This window comes from Protobothrops mucrosquamatus, unplaced genomic scaffold, assembly GCF_001527695.2.
Source record: "Protobothrops mucrosquamatus isolate PMUCROS unplaced genomic scaffold, P.Mucros_1.0 scaffold728, whole genome shotgun sequence".
Classification (NCBI taxonomy): Eukaryota; Metazoa; Chordata; class Lepidosauria; order Squamata; family Viperidae; genus Protobothrops; species Protobothrops mucrosquamatus.
Genome location: NW_015387004.1, coordinates 59,695 through 77,342, shown reverse-complemented (window position 1 = coordinate 77,342; position 17,648 = coordinate 59,695). Strand labels below are relative to the sequence as shown.

The 17,648-nt window shown below is 37.1% G+C and overlaps 1 protein-coding gene across 1 annotated transcript in view; it reads left to right on the top strand.

Annotated features, from left to right (window-relative positions):
• The window catches only part of POLR3B (RNA polymerase III subunit B), a 63,522-nt gene that overhangs the window by 2,682 nt on the left and 43,192 nt on the right, over positions 1-17,648 (top strand). The window contains exons 2-12 of the mRNA XM_015818359.1: positions 24-56; positions 1,062-1,118; positions 1,575-1,639; positions 2,007-2,082; positions 2,440-2,540; positions 5,660-5,751; positions 6,518-6,635; positions 7,360-7,468; positions 12,788-12,910; positions 13,870-13,986; positions 15,465-15,599. Coding sequence (XP_015673845.1) covers positions 24-56; positions 1,062-1,118; positions 1,575-1,639; positions 2,007-2,082; positions 2,440-2,540; positions 5,660-5,751; positions 6,518-6,635; positions 7,360-7,468; positions 12,788-12,910; positions 13,870-13,986; positions 15,465-15,599 — 1,026 coding nt within the window. The remainder of the gene's footprint in view (positions 1-23; positions 57-1,061; positions 1,119-1,574; positions 1,640-2,006; positions 2,083-2,439; positions 2,541-5,659; positions 5,752-6,517; positions 6,636-7,359; positions 7,469-12,787; positions 12,911-13,869; positions 13,987-15,464; positions 15,600-17,648) is intronic.

Genomic DNA, 17,648 nt, shown 5'->3' with positions numbered 1-17,648 from the left:
TTTTGACATTCTTTTGTTTTCAGGAAAAATGGAGACTACTTCCAGCTTTTTTGAAGGTTAGTAAAAAGTATGATCAGAGTGGGGAAATCTTTACCTTTTTTTACAAAGTAATTATATATAGTTGCTGGTTTTACTCAGTTGTTGTCTACAATAATGAGAAAATACATTTAAAATACAAATGCACTTTGTTATTTCTTCATCTGGATTGCTTATTCTTTCCTTCTGTAATATCGTGTTTTGCATAATATTACATCTTTTCCTTTTAATTTTACTCTCTTGGGTATTGCTGCTTTTGTGGTAACTTCAGGTACTGGGGGAATAGAAATACTGCTGGGACCAAATAAGGCAGTGGCTATTTGGTGGGAGGCTGCAACCTGTCTAGAGTAGGGGAGAGACTTAGGAGGGATGATTCCCCTTCCCTCTGTAGAGGTTGTATCCTGACCCAAGAAGTTTGTGTAAGTGGGAGAAACCCCCCCACCCACCCAATGGAAATACCTTGCTCCTTAACTCCAAGTCAGTTGCTGCTCCGTGCCTGTTATTCCCCCCTCTGATCTCGCGTGAAACCACTGACTGGCATTTATTAACAGTCGATGTGGGTATGTGCTGAATTATGGTTTAATTCACCTTTCCATTTGTATTGGAGTTATGCCTGGTGGTAGCATAGGCCTGCTTAAGTCATGAAAACATGTTTTGCATAATCTTTTGCTGCCTGGAGCATTGAATTTGCACTGACCTTTTTGTTTGACAACAAACAGGCAGTTGTTTTCAGGTCCTTTATGACTTGGCACCTCTCTCTGAATGGGCTGCTTAGACTTGGGGCACCTGATCTGTGGGAAAGCATCTTCTCTGCGGTGGCTCCCAGGCTGTGAAACGCCAACCTTGTGATGAAACATACTAATATAATAGTGAGCATTATTTATGCAAAACCAAATTGATATTTTAAGTAATTTAAGATACTATGGAAACCCTTCAAGTAACATTTCAAAGTATCAAATAAATGAGATTTAAGCAGTTCAAAAGTTCTGTGTTTGTTTTCACTGAAGATAATCTTCCTATTTTAGGTAAAAGGACTTGTAAAGCAACATATAGATTCATTCAATTATTTCATCAATGTAGAGGTAAGCCATTTTGTTTTATTGAATATTAAAGCCTATAAGTAGTCCTCGACCTACAGCCACAATTGGGACTGAATTTGTCATAAATCACTGCTGTCATAAGTCAAGTTAGACTCAATTTTACAATGTTTATTGTGGACATTAAATGAATCACATGGTTGTTAAGTGAATCCAGGTTCCCCAGTGGGTACTTTTTGCCAGAAATTGGTTAAAGTCACAAATCATAATCATGTGGCCACAGGATGCTGCAACTGATCATAAATGTGAGCCAATTGCTAAAAGTCCAAATTTCAGTCATGTGACTATGGGCGTTTTGCAACAATTGTAACTGCAAGTACAGATTGTAAGTCACTTTTTCCAAGACTATGGTAACTTTGAATTATTGTTAAATGAACAGTCGTAAGTCAAGTACCTGTATAGCATATCCTTCAACCTATGTAAACCTTCTTTCATTTTCAGATAAAGAAAATAATGAAAGCCAATGAAAAAATTACAAGTGATGCTGATCCAATGTGGTATTTAAAGTAAGCCTGAATTTTATTCTGATTGTAGCTTGAATAACCTGAGCCTCAACTTCCATGGAGGCTTTTGTTTAATCCATAAAATCTACTGCAAAATCTTATATGAAATGCTGCAGATGTGCAGAATAACATATGATATAATTGATTTAGCTAAGATGGATTAATAGTAATATGGTTTTACTCCAAATAGGTTTAATGAAAAAAACCTTTTTTTCTTGTGGTTAAATATTTGTAGTATTTAGTCTGATTTTTCTAAATATTCATAATTAATTTTAGTAAATAGAAATCTAGTAATATTAAACATGAACTACATATTTGATAATTGATTCATATTCTATTTTTAATTATTTTATTGGATTTTATCTTGCAGATATCTCAATATTTATGTGGGCACTCCAGATGTTGAAGAAAGCTTCAATGTAACAAGACCTGTTTCTCCTCATGAGGTATGAGCTTCTCTTCAGCACTTCACTTTGAAAATTATTTAACAACTATTAAATTAGAGTGAGTTTACAATACGCTCTCAGTTAAGGAGAGGTGGTCTATTATAGTAGAATGATAGTGTACATAAATGTAAAAGATTTTTCTGCATATAATATTTGCACAGATTTTAACCATTGCATCTGAAATCCACTAAACCAACTACTATAATACTTTAGTTTACTATAATAGTATAGTTTATTCTCATGCTATCTATATTGCTATAGATAAAATCCTAGCAGTTAAAAACATGGTAGTCTCTGAGAAAAGCATTGAAGGAGTGTTGATGGCTTCCCCATATGGAACTTTTTTTTTCTTTTAAGTGTCGCTTGAGAGATATGACTTATTCTGCCCCAATTACAGTGGACATTGAATATACTCGAGGCAGCCAAAGAATTATTCGTAATGCATTACCCGTTGGCAGGTAAGAAACTAATATTAACCTTAGTTAACACATAACAGAATATAGTTAGGAACTCGGCTTGATAGTGGGCATGACCTTGATCTGAACAGGCACCAAGATTACAATTAGCATTTTATGGATAAAAGTTAGTTAGTTTATTTGTTTGCGTATAATACTGGTCATTTTCACCTGAGTGTAAAGCAGAGACATTATATTAGTCTAGCACTTTGAATTTAATCTACCTTAGCATTAGAACACTCAGGATAATCCTACCTAATGAAACTTCTACCTGTGGTCAGATAGTAGCTTGAATCCAGCAAAAGTTGCAATGGTGGGTCTCTAGCTCCAGGAGTAGAATGTCATAGCTAAAGCAGGGTCTTGGCTTGCGCTATTCTTTGTGATTATCCTCTTAATCACAGAAACAATTATATTGAGCCAGGGTTTTTGGGAAGTTGGTTACCTTGTGAATGGCAGGTCCTTCACAACCTGACTTCATACTGAAGTCAAGTACCAGCTATAGCAGTGATGGTGAACCTTTTAGAGACTGAGTGCCCAAACCGCAACCCAAAACCCACTTATTTATCGCCAAGTGCCAGGGCCACATCAGCATTGTGGTGCCCTCGGGGGGCATGGGGCGTGGCCCACTGGGTGGGCATGGCTGCAGTTGTCACAGTAAACTGGGTGGGCATGGCTGGGGTGGGCATGGCCACCTCGATGTTGCTCATGGAGGGGACGCCTGCGGGGTCCGGGCAGGGTTGGGGGAGGTCCAGGGGGTCTCTGGCAGGTGGGGAAGTGGACAGGAGGCCCAGCATAGATGGGGGGAGGCACGCAATCCTAGCTGGGACTGGGGGGCCCAGGCCCCGATGGGGATCCAGCTTTCCCTGCTCAGGGTGGCCTTTGGCTTGCTGAGTGTGGGCGTGCTGTACCACCTCTACTCGATCTTGCTAGCTGGCCGCTTCACCTCCTTTGTGCCTAGTGGGGCTGCCGCTCTGGGCGGTGGCGGCGGCCTAATGGACCTGCACAAGCTACTGGCAGCAGTGGCGTGCGTGTCCACAGAGAGGGCTCTGAGTGCCGCCTCTGGCACGCGTGCCATAGGTTCGCCACCACTGAGCTATAGCCTCTGTTTCTGCTAGAATAATAAAGACAGAAGAAAAATAAATGAAAAATGTGTCAATGTGTCACACAAATTTTGGTGATATGGGGGCAGTAGATTCATAGACTGTCAGTATGGTCAATATATTGTCTGTTCAAAAATACTTCTCTAAGCCAATTTTGGTGGGCTCTTATATTATTAATGTGGACCTTATGCATTTTAAAAGACAAAAAAGATTATGCTGGTTTGCTCTTTGATTTCGTTAAGCTTCAAGGCATATTTAAAGAACTAAAAGAGCATGTCACTTTGTACATAGTGCGTTTGCCTGTTGTGTTTTGTTGATGAGCTGCTAGTCCATTTAAATGCTGATATTGTACTGGCAAAATACTGGAAATGAGTGATGGTCAGTATCTTTCATTTTGCTTTTGTAATGCTAATGAATGCTATTCGTGCAATTAAGAGGCAGTAGCAACCTTTTCTTGTTTGTAACCAGCAGCCACCTTAATGCAATCAGAAAATCAAGGGCAACAAAGAGTAGCTGAGACACTTACTTTTTGTTGGGTGTTACACTTAGTAGACAGGTGACAAAATCCTCATGTCCATCTGCTATAGGGGATTGATACTGATGACTGTTGGCTGTGCAACCCAAGTTGCATATCTTGTGTATAGTACTTTTGCATCATGTGATTTGATTGCAAGCAGCGATTGTGCTTTGGGGGAATAGGTCTCAAGTTGGAGATCGTATTCCAGTCTGGTTTGGATTAACATCAGTGGAGAGGAAACAAGATTTAAAAAATTTTAGCATGAGAAGGGTCTCTGATTTGATTGGCCCTTTTGGATTTTGAGTCTGTGTGATGGGTAGATAATTAGATAATGCAATTAAAATCTTTCCTGCAACGTCAATTCTAATATCAATATACCCTGTAGCATTATTACAATTTTGTTTTATTGTCAAATCAAGAGTTACTCTTGATTCCTACAAATTACATGCATTTTCTTTCCTATTTTCATTTCAGGCAATTTAGCTTAAGTACTTACACAGCTTTGAATGTATATCAATATATTTTTATTGCATATGAAAACAGTTCTTTCTGCTTTCTCTACCTTGTTTCTCTGGGATGTTGATGCCAGATTGCATATATATAATTTGATTTCTCTGTACTAAATGAATGAACTTTCTAAATCAACAACTCAGTAGTTAGGTTACAGATAGTCTCATTTATTGCCTACCTCATTTATTGATCATTTGCAGTTATGACAGTGATGAAAATTTAACTTCATGATCAATCCTTGTGTTTCAGACCTTTGCAGAGCTATAATTTTTAAGCTGCACAAATTATTTTTTAAACATAGAATGGTTGGCACAGCATGATTGTAGCCATACTATGGAAATACCTAACATAAAGGAACTCCTGCATTTATGTTAGCAAGTTAATTCAGATTTTATGATGTAGTAATTTTTTTATACCACTATTGCTGGCATTACAATTAAATAGAAACCATGCTTGACCTTTGCTTATTTGGCTAAAGAAATTCCTATATTTGCATATATTCACTGCATTGATGCAAGCATTTCTAATCTAAAAACAGTTGTGAAATATGAAAAGCTGCAAGAGAAAGTTATAAAGAATATAAGATATATTCATATCTCATTATTCAGTTTCCTGTTTATAGATCTCCTAAGGCCTACTTGTTATAAGAACTGTATTTGTAACAGTCCAAAAGGACTGATATAAATTGATTTGGTAGGTAAAGATCAATAAAGTTGCTTCTTTCTGCATTGCATGATTGGCTGCCACTAACATAAATAATATTAACATGATCCAAGTCATAGTCGATCTATGATAGTGCTTTGCCTTGACAATGAAATACGGCACTTCTCTGTTCATATATAAATACAAAAATGTTGTATATTATCTGAAACTATGAAAAAAGACCTTAGCTACCACAATTATTACCTGGCTTACTGTTTTTCCAGTGGTATTTAGGTAACCTGTCTAAAAGACCAGTGATAAACCATTAATTTATGCTATTTTTCTTCCTATAGGATGCCGATAATGTTACGTAGTTCCAATTGTGTTCTCACTGGGAAAACTCCAGCAGAATTTGCGAAGCTTAACGAGTGTCCTTTAGATCCAGGTTCCAAATTTATTTTCTAATATTCTTTGCTATTTTGGTTAAGCATTGATTCCTTTTAAGATAGTCATTACTAAGATTTTGCAATCATGAATTAATGTGTAGTCTGAGATTTTGCAGCTCAAAGCTGCAGTAATGAAAACAATTACTAAGTGTCCTTTCAAGGAAAAAGCAGCATCAGTGGAAGTGGTATTTCATGTGATTTTCTTGTATTCAAATCCCTAATATTCCTTAAAGTTTAATTAGCATATTTATATAGCCGTTCATCTCACAAACATGTGACTCTGGGCAGCATACAACACAACAACAGTGGGCTCATGTAGGTGTTAAATAGAAATGAAGAGAGTACTGAACCCTGCAGAACCCCACAAAATAAGGGTTAAGGATGGGACCTCTCACTCCCAACTGACTGACTGGAACTGGCCCCACAGAGAAAGCAAGTGAGCTAGAACAATCCTCTGCCACCCACTCCCAGCCCATGGAGCTGGCCCAGAAGGATACCATGGTAAATGGTATCAAAGGCCACCAGGAAGTCAAGAAGAGATAGATGTACTACCCCTCTCCCACACCTATCAGAGAACATCTAAAAGAGTGACCAACGACATCTCCATCCCATATCCATATCCCGACTGAAAGGAGTCCAGGTTTATCCAGGGATTTATTATCTTGCTGAGGGTTTAGGAAATTCCAAATGCATATTTCAAAATTGTATAAATCTTAATTAGATTTCAGCACCCGAACAAACAAACATTCATCTTCTATTTGGTAGGCGGCTACTTCATTGTCAAAGGAGTGGAAAAGGTCATTCTTATCCAAGAGCAGTTATCGAAAAACCGAATAATAGTGGAAGCTGACAGAAAAGGAACAGTTGGGGCATCAGTTACCAGGTAGGTAAAAGAATTATTGAATAACTATCTCTTATGTTAAGCTTGACTGGAATTTAGAAAGTTATTTTAGAATTATTCAAGAACTTAGACATGTTGGGGACAGGTTCTTTTCAAATACTTCCCAACATAATATCCTGTCACAAATAATCCTCAATATCCTTCACATCCACTTTCATCCTTCAACCTCCCATTTAACATTCACTCACATTTCTCTCTCAGCTCTCTTGGTGCTCTTGATCCACTATCTGTCCCTCATTCACTTTCCCTCTCTTCTTCGTCGCCATTCTCTTTCCTGTTCTAATCAACAAAGACAAGTCCCCCCCATCATCCAACCTCTGGCACAATTGTCTCCAAATCCAACCGAATCACATAGTCTGCCACCAGCTTCTGTTGCTTGGCTTTTTTGTCTGGCTAACAACTGGCCAGTCTCTCACTGACAAGCTGACTGGCAGCTCACTATGATTGTTCTTGCTGCCCATCAAACCTTTTGGCTATTCCTGGCCTGGCAGTTATAGTCAGCAAAAACTGTCCTCTGTCTGGGTCATCTTCTCACTGAGCACAGCTCAGAGAAACGGTTGATACAGTAGCTCATTTTCAATTTTTAACAGGAACCTATTTTGGGGCTATGAAATTCCAAATATACAAGAAGTCTTGGCACTTTTTCCTCTCTGAATAAAAAGTATAAATATTAATACTATATTCCTTTTTTCTAACTAATGCCTAGTTCTACGCATGAGAAGAAGAGCAGAACAAATATAACTGTGAAGCAAGGAAGGTTTTATCTGAAGCATAACACCCTTTCAGAAGATATTCCTATAGCAATAATCTTTAAGGTATTCTTAATAAACACCATAGTAATATTATTCTTAACTTCAGAAATTTGAAAAATTATTTAAAACAATGTGAGAACTTTAGCTTTTGTGTGTATAAGTCCACTGATTTTGTTTAGGTCTACTGTTTTTTATCCAGCCTTTTCCAACCAAAGACTTTTTAAAATGGGTTCTGACTGCAGTTCTCAGAAAATACCTGGAGAAAAGGCTGCTTAGCAATGTACTCCATAGTGTAGAGTTTGAAAAACACTTTTATTCATTGGTTTTGAACACTTGGCTTGCATTTGGACATTGTTAGAATGTTCATACTGTTCTGTCCTTTTGTCTCTTTATAAGAGGAGAACAGAAATACAACTGAAGGAGAAAATATCTTGAGTAGGTGGAAAAAAAGACATGAGTGAGAAAGGAGAAAAAATGTAAAAGGATGTGGCACAAGACTGGGAAATATGGTACTTTTTTATATCTTGTTGCTTGCCTGCGTCTCTTAAAAGTTGACTTACTAAAGGCAAAGCATGTATCTCTAACATCAGATCTATTTGTGGTCCCCAAAAGGTGGTGACGAGAGCACTATTTAGGTTCTGCTACGTGGGTGTTTTTTGCTTTGCCAGGCTCCCTAAGGCATCCATTTTGTGAACAATAAAGTTTCCTATTACCGTTATTTTGTGAATGTGATCATCGCAAGCTCTCAAAATTCTAGATATAGTTCCAGATCAAAAAAGGTTGCCTATTTGTGAGAGAGTGAGTAACAAGACCTGAAGATGACAGATATTGCCAATGCCAGTACACACTGACCCGATTTTTGAGCCCTTTGATTGGAAATTTGTTATTAACTGTTTCTGAGACCATTTTAATGCCATAATCTTATATCTTTTAGATGTGTTGTATTACATCTCAGATTTGAAAAGCATTGCCAGAAGAGGGCAGTGCCTGATCGCAATACAACAACCAAAAAATGGGTTGGAGTGTGGGGCTGCTTTGAAATGTTATCTTTAGGGATTGAAACTTTTATGTGTTTTTTGGTTTTAATACTACATAATTTATTCCTGATAAGAAAAATCTTTCAATTCATTTTGCCAGATTAATTATTTGTTCACATACATCAGAGAAGGTCATCAAATGTTCTGATAGCATGTCACTTTATTATTCACTTTGTGTGTTAGTAACTATGAATTTAAATTTTAACTTTTGTGCCACATGCTATATTTTTCCTGAAAGCAAACGTTTCTTAGAGCAGCATATGTGCTTAAAACTGTCTGTCTGAATAGCATTTTTAATATAGGAAATGGATAAATATTTTGCTGGCAGTAGGATATTAAGATAAGAGCAGGTTGTCTGGAGCATTTAAATGGTACACTACAGTAATACAATCCTGGTTATAGTATCATGCTTTGGATTTGGCTTGCAAAACATTTGCAAAGAAATTGTCACTATGGTACCTTCATTTAGTAATTATTTGAAATAAATGTTTCTGTTTATGTTTGTATCATATGTGAAGTAGCAAAATAACCTTTAGATAGTAATATTTTCATATGGCGATTTGCAAACCTGTCTGTCTGTCTAGTCTAAAAACAGATTACTTATACTCATAAAACCCCAAACAATCCTGAGCTCTTTGGAGAAATTTGTTAGCAACAGCCCATTTTTTTTGGATGAGTATGAGATATAAATGCTGTACCAGTGAATAAGGATGAAATAATATATGATAAAATAATTTTCTCAAAATTACTGTTACCTGACACTTAATATGTAGTTTTTTTTGAAGAACTGTAATATACATTGATAACCCTTAGAAATCCTTTGAACAGTTGTAAGTGTTCTTTCTCATAGCAAATATCCGCTAATACTTTGTCAGTTTGTTGGGGACTACAGTAGATAAAAATAGCTTTTCGTGTTAAGGGATTTATGTTTAACATGAGCTCTGCCACATGTTCACTAGCAAATCATCTGAATGATGGCTTGGTGGGTTCTCAGCTACAGGCTATCCTGAGAGGAGCAGATTACCTTGACCATTTCAAACTAGCTTTAGAACAAACTATAAAGTTGACACAACCTCGGTCAGTTTGAGGATCAATAATGAGAATGTGTTTCTGTTGCTTCTCATAACCCTCTCAGTAGCTTTGGCTAGTATTTTTTCTAGATAGCCTGAGACAATTGGATAGTGGTTCTATTCCTATCTCACAGGTAAATTTTAGATGATGTTCCTTAGAGATAGTTGCTTTTCGAAATGGGAGCTATTATATGGTGTTCCTTGAAAATCCCTTCTATTGCCAATGTTTTTCAAAATAACACTGCTTGATATGATCAACATGACACCCAAATCTATTTCTCTGTAACAGGAAATGATTTAGCTCCTCTAAATGCCTCTCTGTAGTTACTAATGTTCTGGGCTAGAGATAACAAATTAAAATTGAATTCAGACAAAATGTTTGTTGCAAGAAGCCATAATTGTGGGGGCAGGGGTGTAGATCTGCTTGTGAATGGGATTACAGCCTCCCAGAAGAACTGGGTATATACCTTGGGTTGCTTCTGGATGCAACTTTCCCTGGTTTCCCTGACTTATAAAATAGACAGGAGCACTTTTTTAATAGCTTCAGTTGAATTCAGTGAATTCTCCAACACTGGAAGTTTTTAAGAAGAGACTGGACAGCCATTTGTCCGAAATGGTGTAGGGTTTCCTGCCTGAGCAGGGGGTTGGACTCGATGACCTTCAAGGTCCCTTCCAACTTTATTGTTGTTGTTGTTGTTGTTGTTGTTGTTGTTGTTGTTATTATTATTATTATTATTATTATTATTATTATTATTATTATTATTATTATTATTATCTAACTATATCTCTCTCTGAAAATTGATAATATAACCTCCACTCTTCTCTACAGTAATTTCATTTATGTGGTGTTTGTATCTAACCTGGAAACTTCAGTGAAACAAAATTCAGTATAGTACTGTAGTTAGATTGATCTTGGGAAGAATGTGAAGTGGTCACATTATATTTGTGCTTAAAGCACTGTACCAACTACTAACGTATTTGGGGCAAAATACAAAGTGCTGGTCATTACCTTTAAAGCCCTACACGAGTTAAATTCTGGTAGTTTAAGAGAATGCCACATACAGGAACCCCTTTCTTACTAAGAGAATCTATGCAGATTCACTGACAATTTCTGCAAGTTCACTAGAGAAGTATCTCCTCTGTTGTTGCCGCAGCTTTTTAGAATGTCTTCTCTGCGAAGTTGAGTGGCTAACAATTGTATTAGTTATTAAAAGACCTTCAGAAGAAATCTTTCAGTACAGCATTTGACCAAAGTTTTTCTAAAATTTAATTTTAACCGTTTTACTTATTATAGGTGTTTATTTAAATCATTATTGTAAATGTAATCAATATTTTAATTGTAACATAGTTTTTACCATACACTGCCAAGAAATAAATATTTTCTAAATTCTGAAGTCTAGCCCACGTTGCCAGTAATAATTCAATCTTTCAGGGGGTTTTGAGATGGCCCAAGGTAAACCTGCAGGAAAAGAGAAATACTCAAATGCTAGAGGCTACTATCTCCCAGCCCATGTGGTGGCAACAAACAAAAAGTAAAACTAACAGCCTGTAAAGGAATTCATAGCAGAGTCAAACACATTTTTAAAGAAAAATAAAGAACACCATCTAATATGTTGAGGTAGGCAGTTCTACTTATTCCATTGCCACCAAGAAAGTCCCTTTCTTCTGTTTGAGGGCAATGCTGCAAACAAGAAAGGCTCTTAAGTGAGCAGCTCCAAAATATTTAGACACACCCCCTCAATGTTGTTGAATCCTAACTACTGTTGTGTTTTTTTTATATGCATTTTTGACACAGTGTAATTCCAAGCTGATATGTGAAAGCAGAAGCTTTAACATTATCTGCAATTCACAAAGATCTGCACTGCTGTCTGCCAGTTTGAAACACTATTTATAGAGAGATTTGGGGAGATTTAAAACCTGAAAAGCTCATTTATATTGTAAGCCTTTTTTTTCAATATAAAATATAATCTGGCGCTTATGAACTTCTGAGAAAAAACAAAAGAACAGGATTCTAAGGATAGCATTATGTGTGAAATCCTAACCTATTTTTGTAAGATTTGACTCATTACCAATACTCATTAATATTGCATCACAAAGAAGTAGAGCTGGCTCCACTTCGTTGGTGGAGACAATACGTAAGTATGGCAGGTGACGGTAAAGAGGGCAGGTTATAGTTCTATATCAGTGGTGGCGAACCTATGGCATGGGTGCCAGAGACGGCACTCAGAGCCCTCTCTGTGGGCACGCACACCGTCACCCCAGTCCTAGGCCTTCAGTTGGGTTTTATAAAACCTTTTCGCTTTAGGCTTCTGCCGCCATGTGCAAAAAAAAAAAAGTTCAATCAATCAGTCAATTTCAACTTCTTGAGAGGAAAAAAAAAGATCTTGCAAAGTTGGAATTGATTGATTGAACTTTTTAGTCCCACCCAGTTTGCTGTTACCACCGCAGCCTGCCCAACCAATGGGCCACACCCACCCAATCGGCCACACCCAGCCAATGGCCACACCCACCCGGCACCCGACGATGCATAAGTGGGTTTGGGTTGCAGTTTGGGCACTCGGTCTCTAAAAGGTTCGCCATCACTGTTCTATATCTTAATTTCCTACCATTACTATGGAATGCTTTTAACGTTTCTGGTTTTTGTTTTCTTTTTTTGTGCTTTCCCATGTGTATCCTACATTCTCCATGGGGGCAGGTCTATGCTTGCTAAGTGCCCGCTGTGGTGTTTGTATGCCATGCACCTACACAGTGCTGTAGTAACAATCCAGGTTCCTCTTCCATAGGAAGCAGTGCTCAGAGGCAGGATTTGGTAGTCTTCAGTAATCCCACTTGAAATGCAGCTACTCCTGAGAAAGGGAGGTGCATATTGCGAACTTGATCAGTAATAACTTTATACAACCTTATTGGGTTGTGTATATACAAGCCCCAATTCCTGTAGCTCTTCAGCTAGTTTATTCTGCTGCAGTTGTCACTTGCTATTTATTGAGAAAATGTATGAAGTTTCTTCTTTATACATCAGCCAATAACTTTCTAGTAAAAATATACTGTCTCAACATTCATCTTTCCTGCTTTCAGTGCTGCTTATCAAGATTTCCTTTTGATGAGTAGGTGCTGCTGCCAATGCCAGATGGTCCTATTTCTGAGAGAACTCGCTTTTGCTTAAGAGTTTACTGACTACAATACCAAATTAGCATAAGCAAATGTCAGCGAGTTAACAGAAAGCCAACATTCTTTCTCCCCTTTTCTACCTTTTATTTCTTTTCCTCCCTCTGTAGGCCATGGGGGTTGAGAGTGACCAAGAGATTGTGCAGATGATTGGAACAGAAGAGCACGTGATGGCTGCGTTTGGCCCCAGCTTGGAGGAATGCCAAAAAGCTCAGATTTTCACACAGATGCAGGTGTGTGATATTCAAGCATCCATCTATGGTGCATTTGTAATGAAAATGGGCTTTTTAACCCGTTCAAAAAGTAGTGAGTAGCAAGAAGATGCATCAATAGATCTTTTACTTGTCACTCCTCTTTGCTTAATTAGGTCAGGAGAGTAAACCCATAACCAAAGGCCTGTAGAATATCTAAGAGTTTATTAGAAAGGTTGAAATAATAAATCTCTGAATTGCTCCGTTAGGTGGCTAATGAAGTTTATGCTTTGTTCTAGAATAGTAACATATTAAACTTGTATCATATAAATGGTAGTAGGGGTAGCATTTTAAAATATCCTACCAAAATCTGAAATAGCACAGCACATACTTAATGAAACATTTGTCCCATCCAAATTACTTTGATAGGTAGGAAAAGTCTAGCTCATATAGAGTATTTTGACCTCATGAATGAGACTTTTAGCAGATTTACTGAAATACCTGATATGAAACCAGACAAGCAAAATAAAAGCAAATACATAAAGGTGTTGCCTTATATTTCAGATTACAAATTGTTTTAACAATCCTTTAATATCAGAAAAAGACAATATAATCAAATGCAAATGCTGAGCCTTTTAAATGGAAGCTATCTACTGCATAGCTAGAAAAAGAGATGCGTACCCATTCAGTGTTAAACTTAAGCTAGGTGATATATTTTCTTAATTGTAAGGGATTAATTTAAAATAACAGAGCGTAACAGAGTAATTGTACTGCTCAGCCATTTGTACCCCTCACCTGTTTAAAATAACCTTGTCCTGCTCTCTGGTTTTGCTTTTCAGCCAGCCTTGTTCTGGCTTGTTGACTTCCTTGTAAAGTAAAACATCTCAATAAATACTGAATTTCCCCAAGGGGAAAAAAGTACATTGAAAATGATTTGTGACATGTATATAATGATGGCAATAATGATTTTCAGCACACAATCTTTTCACTTCGCTTTGCAGGCATTGAAATATTTGGGAAATAAAGTCCGAAGGCAGCGAATGTGGGGCGGTCCCAAGAAAACCAAGATGGAGGAAGCAAGAGAGTTGTTGGCAACAACTATTCTTGCCCATGTGCCGGTAAGTGCTTTATTCTTAAACTACAGGATACCTTCCTACTTTGCAGGAATGACTATGGAATGATAGATGAAATTGAATTCAGGAAGAACTGCTGCTCCATTTATTATTAATAGCTTCTGGTGATAGTTTATATATACAACTACTTATATACCACCCTGCTTCATAAAACTCAAGACAATACCAACTATTGTTAGGCACAAATAATCAGGAACAGGTGTTATGTTCAAAGTACTAAGAGTTTATTCTTGTCACCTATACACAAGACTCTTGAGTTACTAGCAATCCAAGCTAAATTGGTGCTAGATAAAGGTCAACAAAATTCGGGGGGGTGGGGGGACTGCGCAGTGATTCCAAACTCATTATGCATTATAACCCTGCCCTCCAGCACAGTATGCTCATCTACATTTATAAAGCAACACAGCAAAAAGTAATTAAAATAATCTATATATAATTTTAAATAGGAACAACATTATTCATTTATTGTCAGTATTAATTGGTGTCCTCATTTATAAATGTATGCAACAACCTATGGCTTTACATGCCTATGCAGATGAATTTACAGTCTATCCTGCAGAATAGATTGTTGATCCTGGGTGAGACACAAGGCAATCTTACTCAGAATTTTTGAGAGATATGTACATAATCTGAGACAGAGAGAGATCCAGGTATCTATTAAACCTGAAAAACTATCTGCCCATTAAATAAAACGTATTCTCCTTCCCCATATTACATGTAATAACCACTAAATTGTTATTGCCAGCAATAACAATAAAACCATTCATTGGAATGGTTTTACTGTTAATGATACACTGATCACATACTTGCAGCCTCTTTCCCTCCTGATTTTCTGTCTCTTTTGTGGCTTGAAGACAGATATTTTGAACCCAGGACCAGCACTGTGCTCTGCAACATGTAGATATACTGTATTGTAAAAAGATAAAATTGGCCATATGTTGTTATAACAGAGTTAAGCAAAGTTAACCATAAGTTAATGATCAGGCAGTTATCTGGTTGGTAGTTTACATAACAATGAATGTATTGCTCTGAAATGACATTTTCTCCAGTACTCTAACTGTGGATAATATTGAGAACTAATGTGGTGCTTTACCCAGAACAATTGAAAGAGAGTTTCCAGAAATATACTGTATACTGTCAGACCCATTCCCAGAAATTAGAAGCTTGGGCAAACTGTGGTACCAGAAAACATGATGTAGGAATAGAGAAATAGCAGAGGGTAGGCCATGATAGGAAAGGAAGAAGGCATTTTAAAAAAGATCAGTTACAATCAAGGTGGTATCCAAGCATTTAACGCATGGTGGATCAGTTTTAAAGTCTAAGAAGAACGTATCCCAAGGCCCTTGTAGAAAGGAGAGGCTGTAGTGATAAATGCCTAACAGAGGGTTAAAAAACACAATCTAGAGACATTTTCATGCAAGGTACTGTCACTTAAGTTAACTTTCTCATTTTTGCTTTTTCAGGTAAAAGAATTCAACTTCCGCTCCAAGTGCATCTATACAGCTGTGATGGTCCGCAGGGTGATTCTAGCTCAAGGAGATAACAAAGTGGATGACAGAGATTATTATGGAAACAAGAGGCTGGAACTAGCAGGACAGGTAGATGCACCTTGAAGCTTAATAAAATTGGACTATGTTATTTTGCCTAATGCATCAGATCAAATGCGCAAAGTAATTTAATTTAAAGTGTTAGTGATGTAGTTGTTTTATTTTCTTAACCAAATTGATGAAATAAAAATACTGTTCCTTGATTTAAAATGAAAAGCCGTTTGCAAAAGATTGCCTTTCCATCCAATCAAAAAGATGCATTTTATTTGGCTGTTTCCCCCTTGCTCTCAAATGGGGCATGCATGACTATAGCCATAGGGTCCTAGAAATTGCCAGTTCCCCCAGAGTGAAATGCAGAGATAGATGCTGCAGTTGGGGTGTTTATCTCAATCTGACCCAACTGCAGAGTGGAGAGAGCCTTTGCATGACCTATGCTGTTGTGGCTCTGGAATTCAGCAGAAAAGAAATCATAAATGCAAAAAGGAGTGGGAGGAAGAGCAACTCAAATGTGGGCATTTAAAAGTAAAGGTCTCCTGAGTTTACACATGTGTTAATGTAGATAAAATTCCATTTGTTTCATGATTGCTGAAAGAAGGAATAGTAAGTTTTTGAACAGTGCTGTTTGCTGAATGGTTATTTGCCTTTTATATAGTAACTTCTAATTTTTTTTAGAAACATACTACAACATTCTTTGTTGGTTTTTTTAAAATATACTAGTAAAAAAGTACAATTCTATGTGTGTCTAATTGATTAACCCTCCGCTTTATAGCAAATTAATCAACTATAATTTGCTTTAATTAGGTTACTCTTTCTTGTGATAGTGCTTACAGCTACAAATCATTATGGCAGTTTCAGGTCCAAATGAAATAGAATGATTTTTAAGTTAGAGCTTCATAAATAGTAGCACACCTCTTTTGCATTATTAGTTATTTTAATATTTATGATCCTTTTGTAACTTGTAACATATATTTTGCAGGTGCATTTCTCCTATTATTAACATAATGTCTGCATTATATCTGCAAAATAATAAAGCACCTTACTTTAAGCCTGTTACTCAGTGTTTTTAGTTAATTTTTCTGTCTAAATGGCTTTCATCCTTTAAAAAGCTGGCAGTGTTTCTGGACTAAAAATTCAGTTGCTTAAAAATTTGAATGAAAAGGGATTGATCCTGTATTAGGAGAAAAGCAGAGCAGTCTGCACAATGTGAAGACATAAAAGGTATTGTGTCTATAAAAATGTGTGAAAACAATAGTAGCTAATTTCACACCCCATGGGACAAGGGAGCACGAAATGTGCTTTAGCTTTAGATAACAGTTGTTTCCACTAGCCAAGCTGGTTTACAGAGCTTTTTCTTCATTTTTTCAGCCCACAAGAGGCTTGGTAGGCCAGGTGCCAGCAGAGGTGTTAGCGAAACCTACCGACTCCAAGCTTAATCTTTTCACCTACCTTTTCTCTTTCCTTAATGTGTTCATTATTTGCCGAGCATTTCCCGCCTCTTTGTCCTCAGGGTTTGTTTGGCATTTTTTTCTTTCTCTCTTTCTAATTCAGCTTGCTTTGTATGGGTGAGATATGGAACAGCACCAAAATCCGGCACCCTGGAAAGGAAAGGATTTCTACCCTATGACAAAAGAAAACCGTCTTGACTTCAGAGATTGACTAATCCCAGCTGTTCTGATAATATAATTAAGGCTGCCTAATGTCTTTAATTTTGCAACCAGTTTGTGTGAAAAGGAGAATTTGGCACTCTAAAGCCTTAAACAGTAAATGGCAATCTCAAGGAGCCTAATTAGAATTCTCTGACATTAAGCTAATTGGTGAAATTCTATTTCAGCAGCTTAACTTCTTTATTAATTTTTTTTCCTCAGGATTTTCCATGGAAATCAATTGATGAACTGTCACTTCTTTCCCTTATGCCCTCAACCACATTTGGATATAATTTTCTCCCAGTCCTCTTTTTGAAAGGCCTTGTGCTTGCAATGAAAATTTAATGATTATTATTGCTAGGATTCCATTCCATTCTGTGTTTAATCACTTACTCTTGATCTACAAAATAGGCTATCATGAATCTTTGCCCTGCTCTTAGGAATATATCTCTTTAGA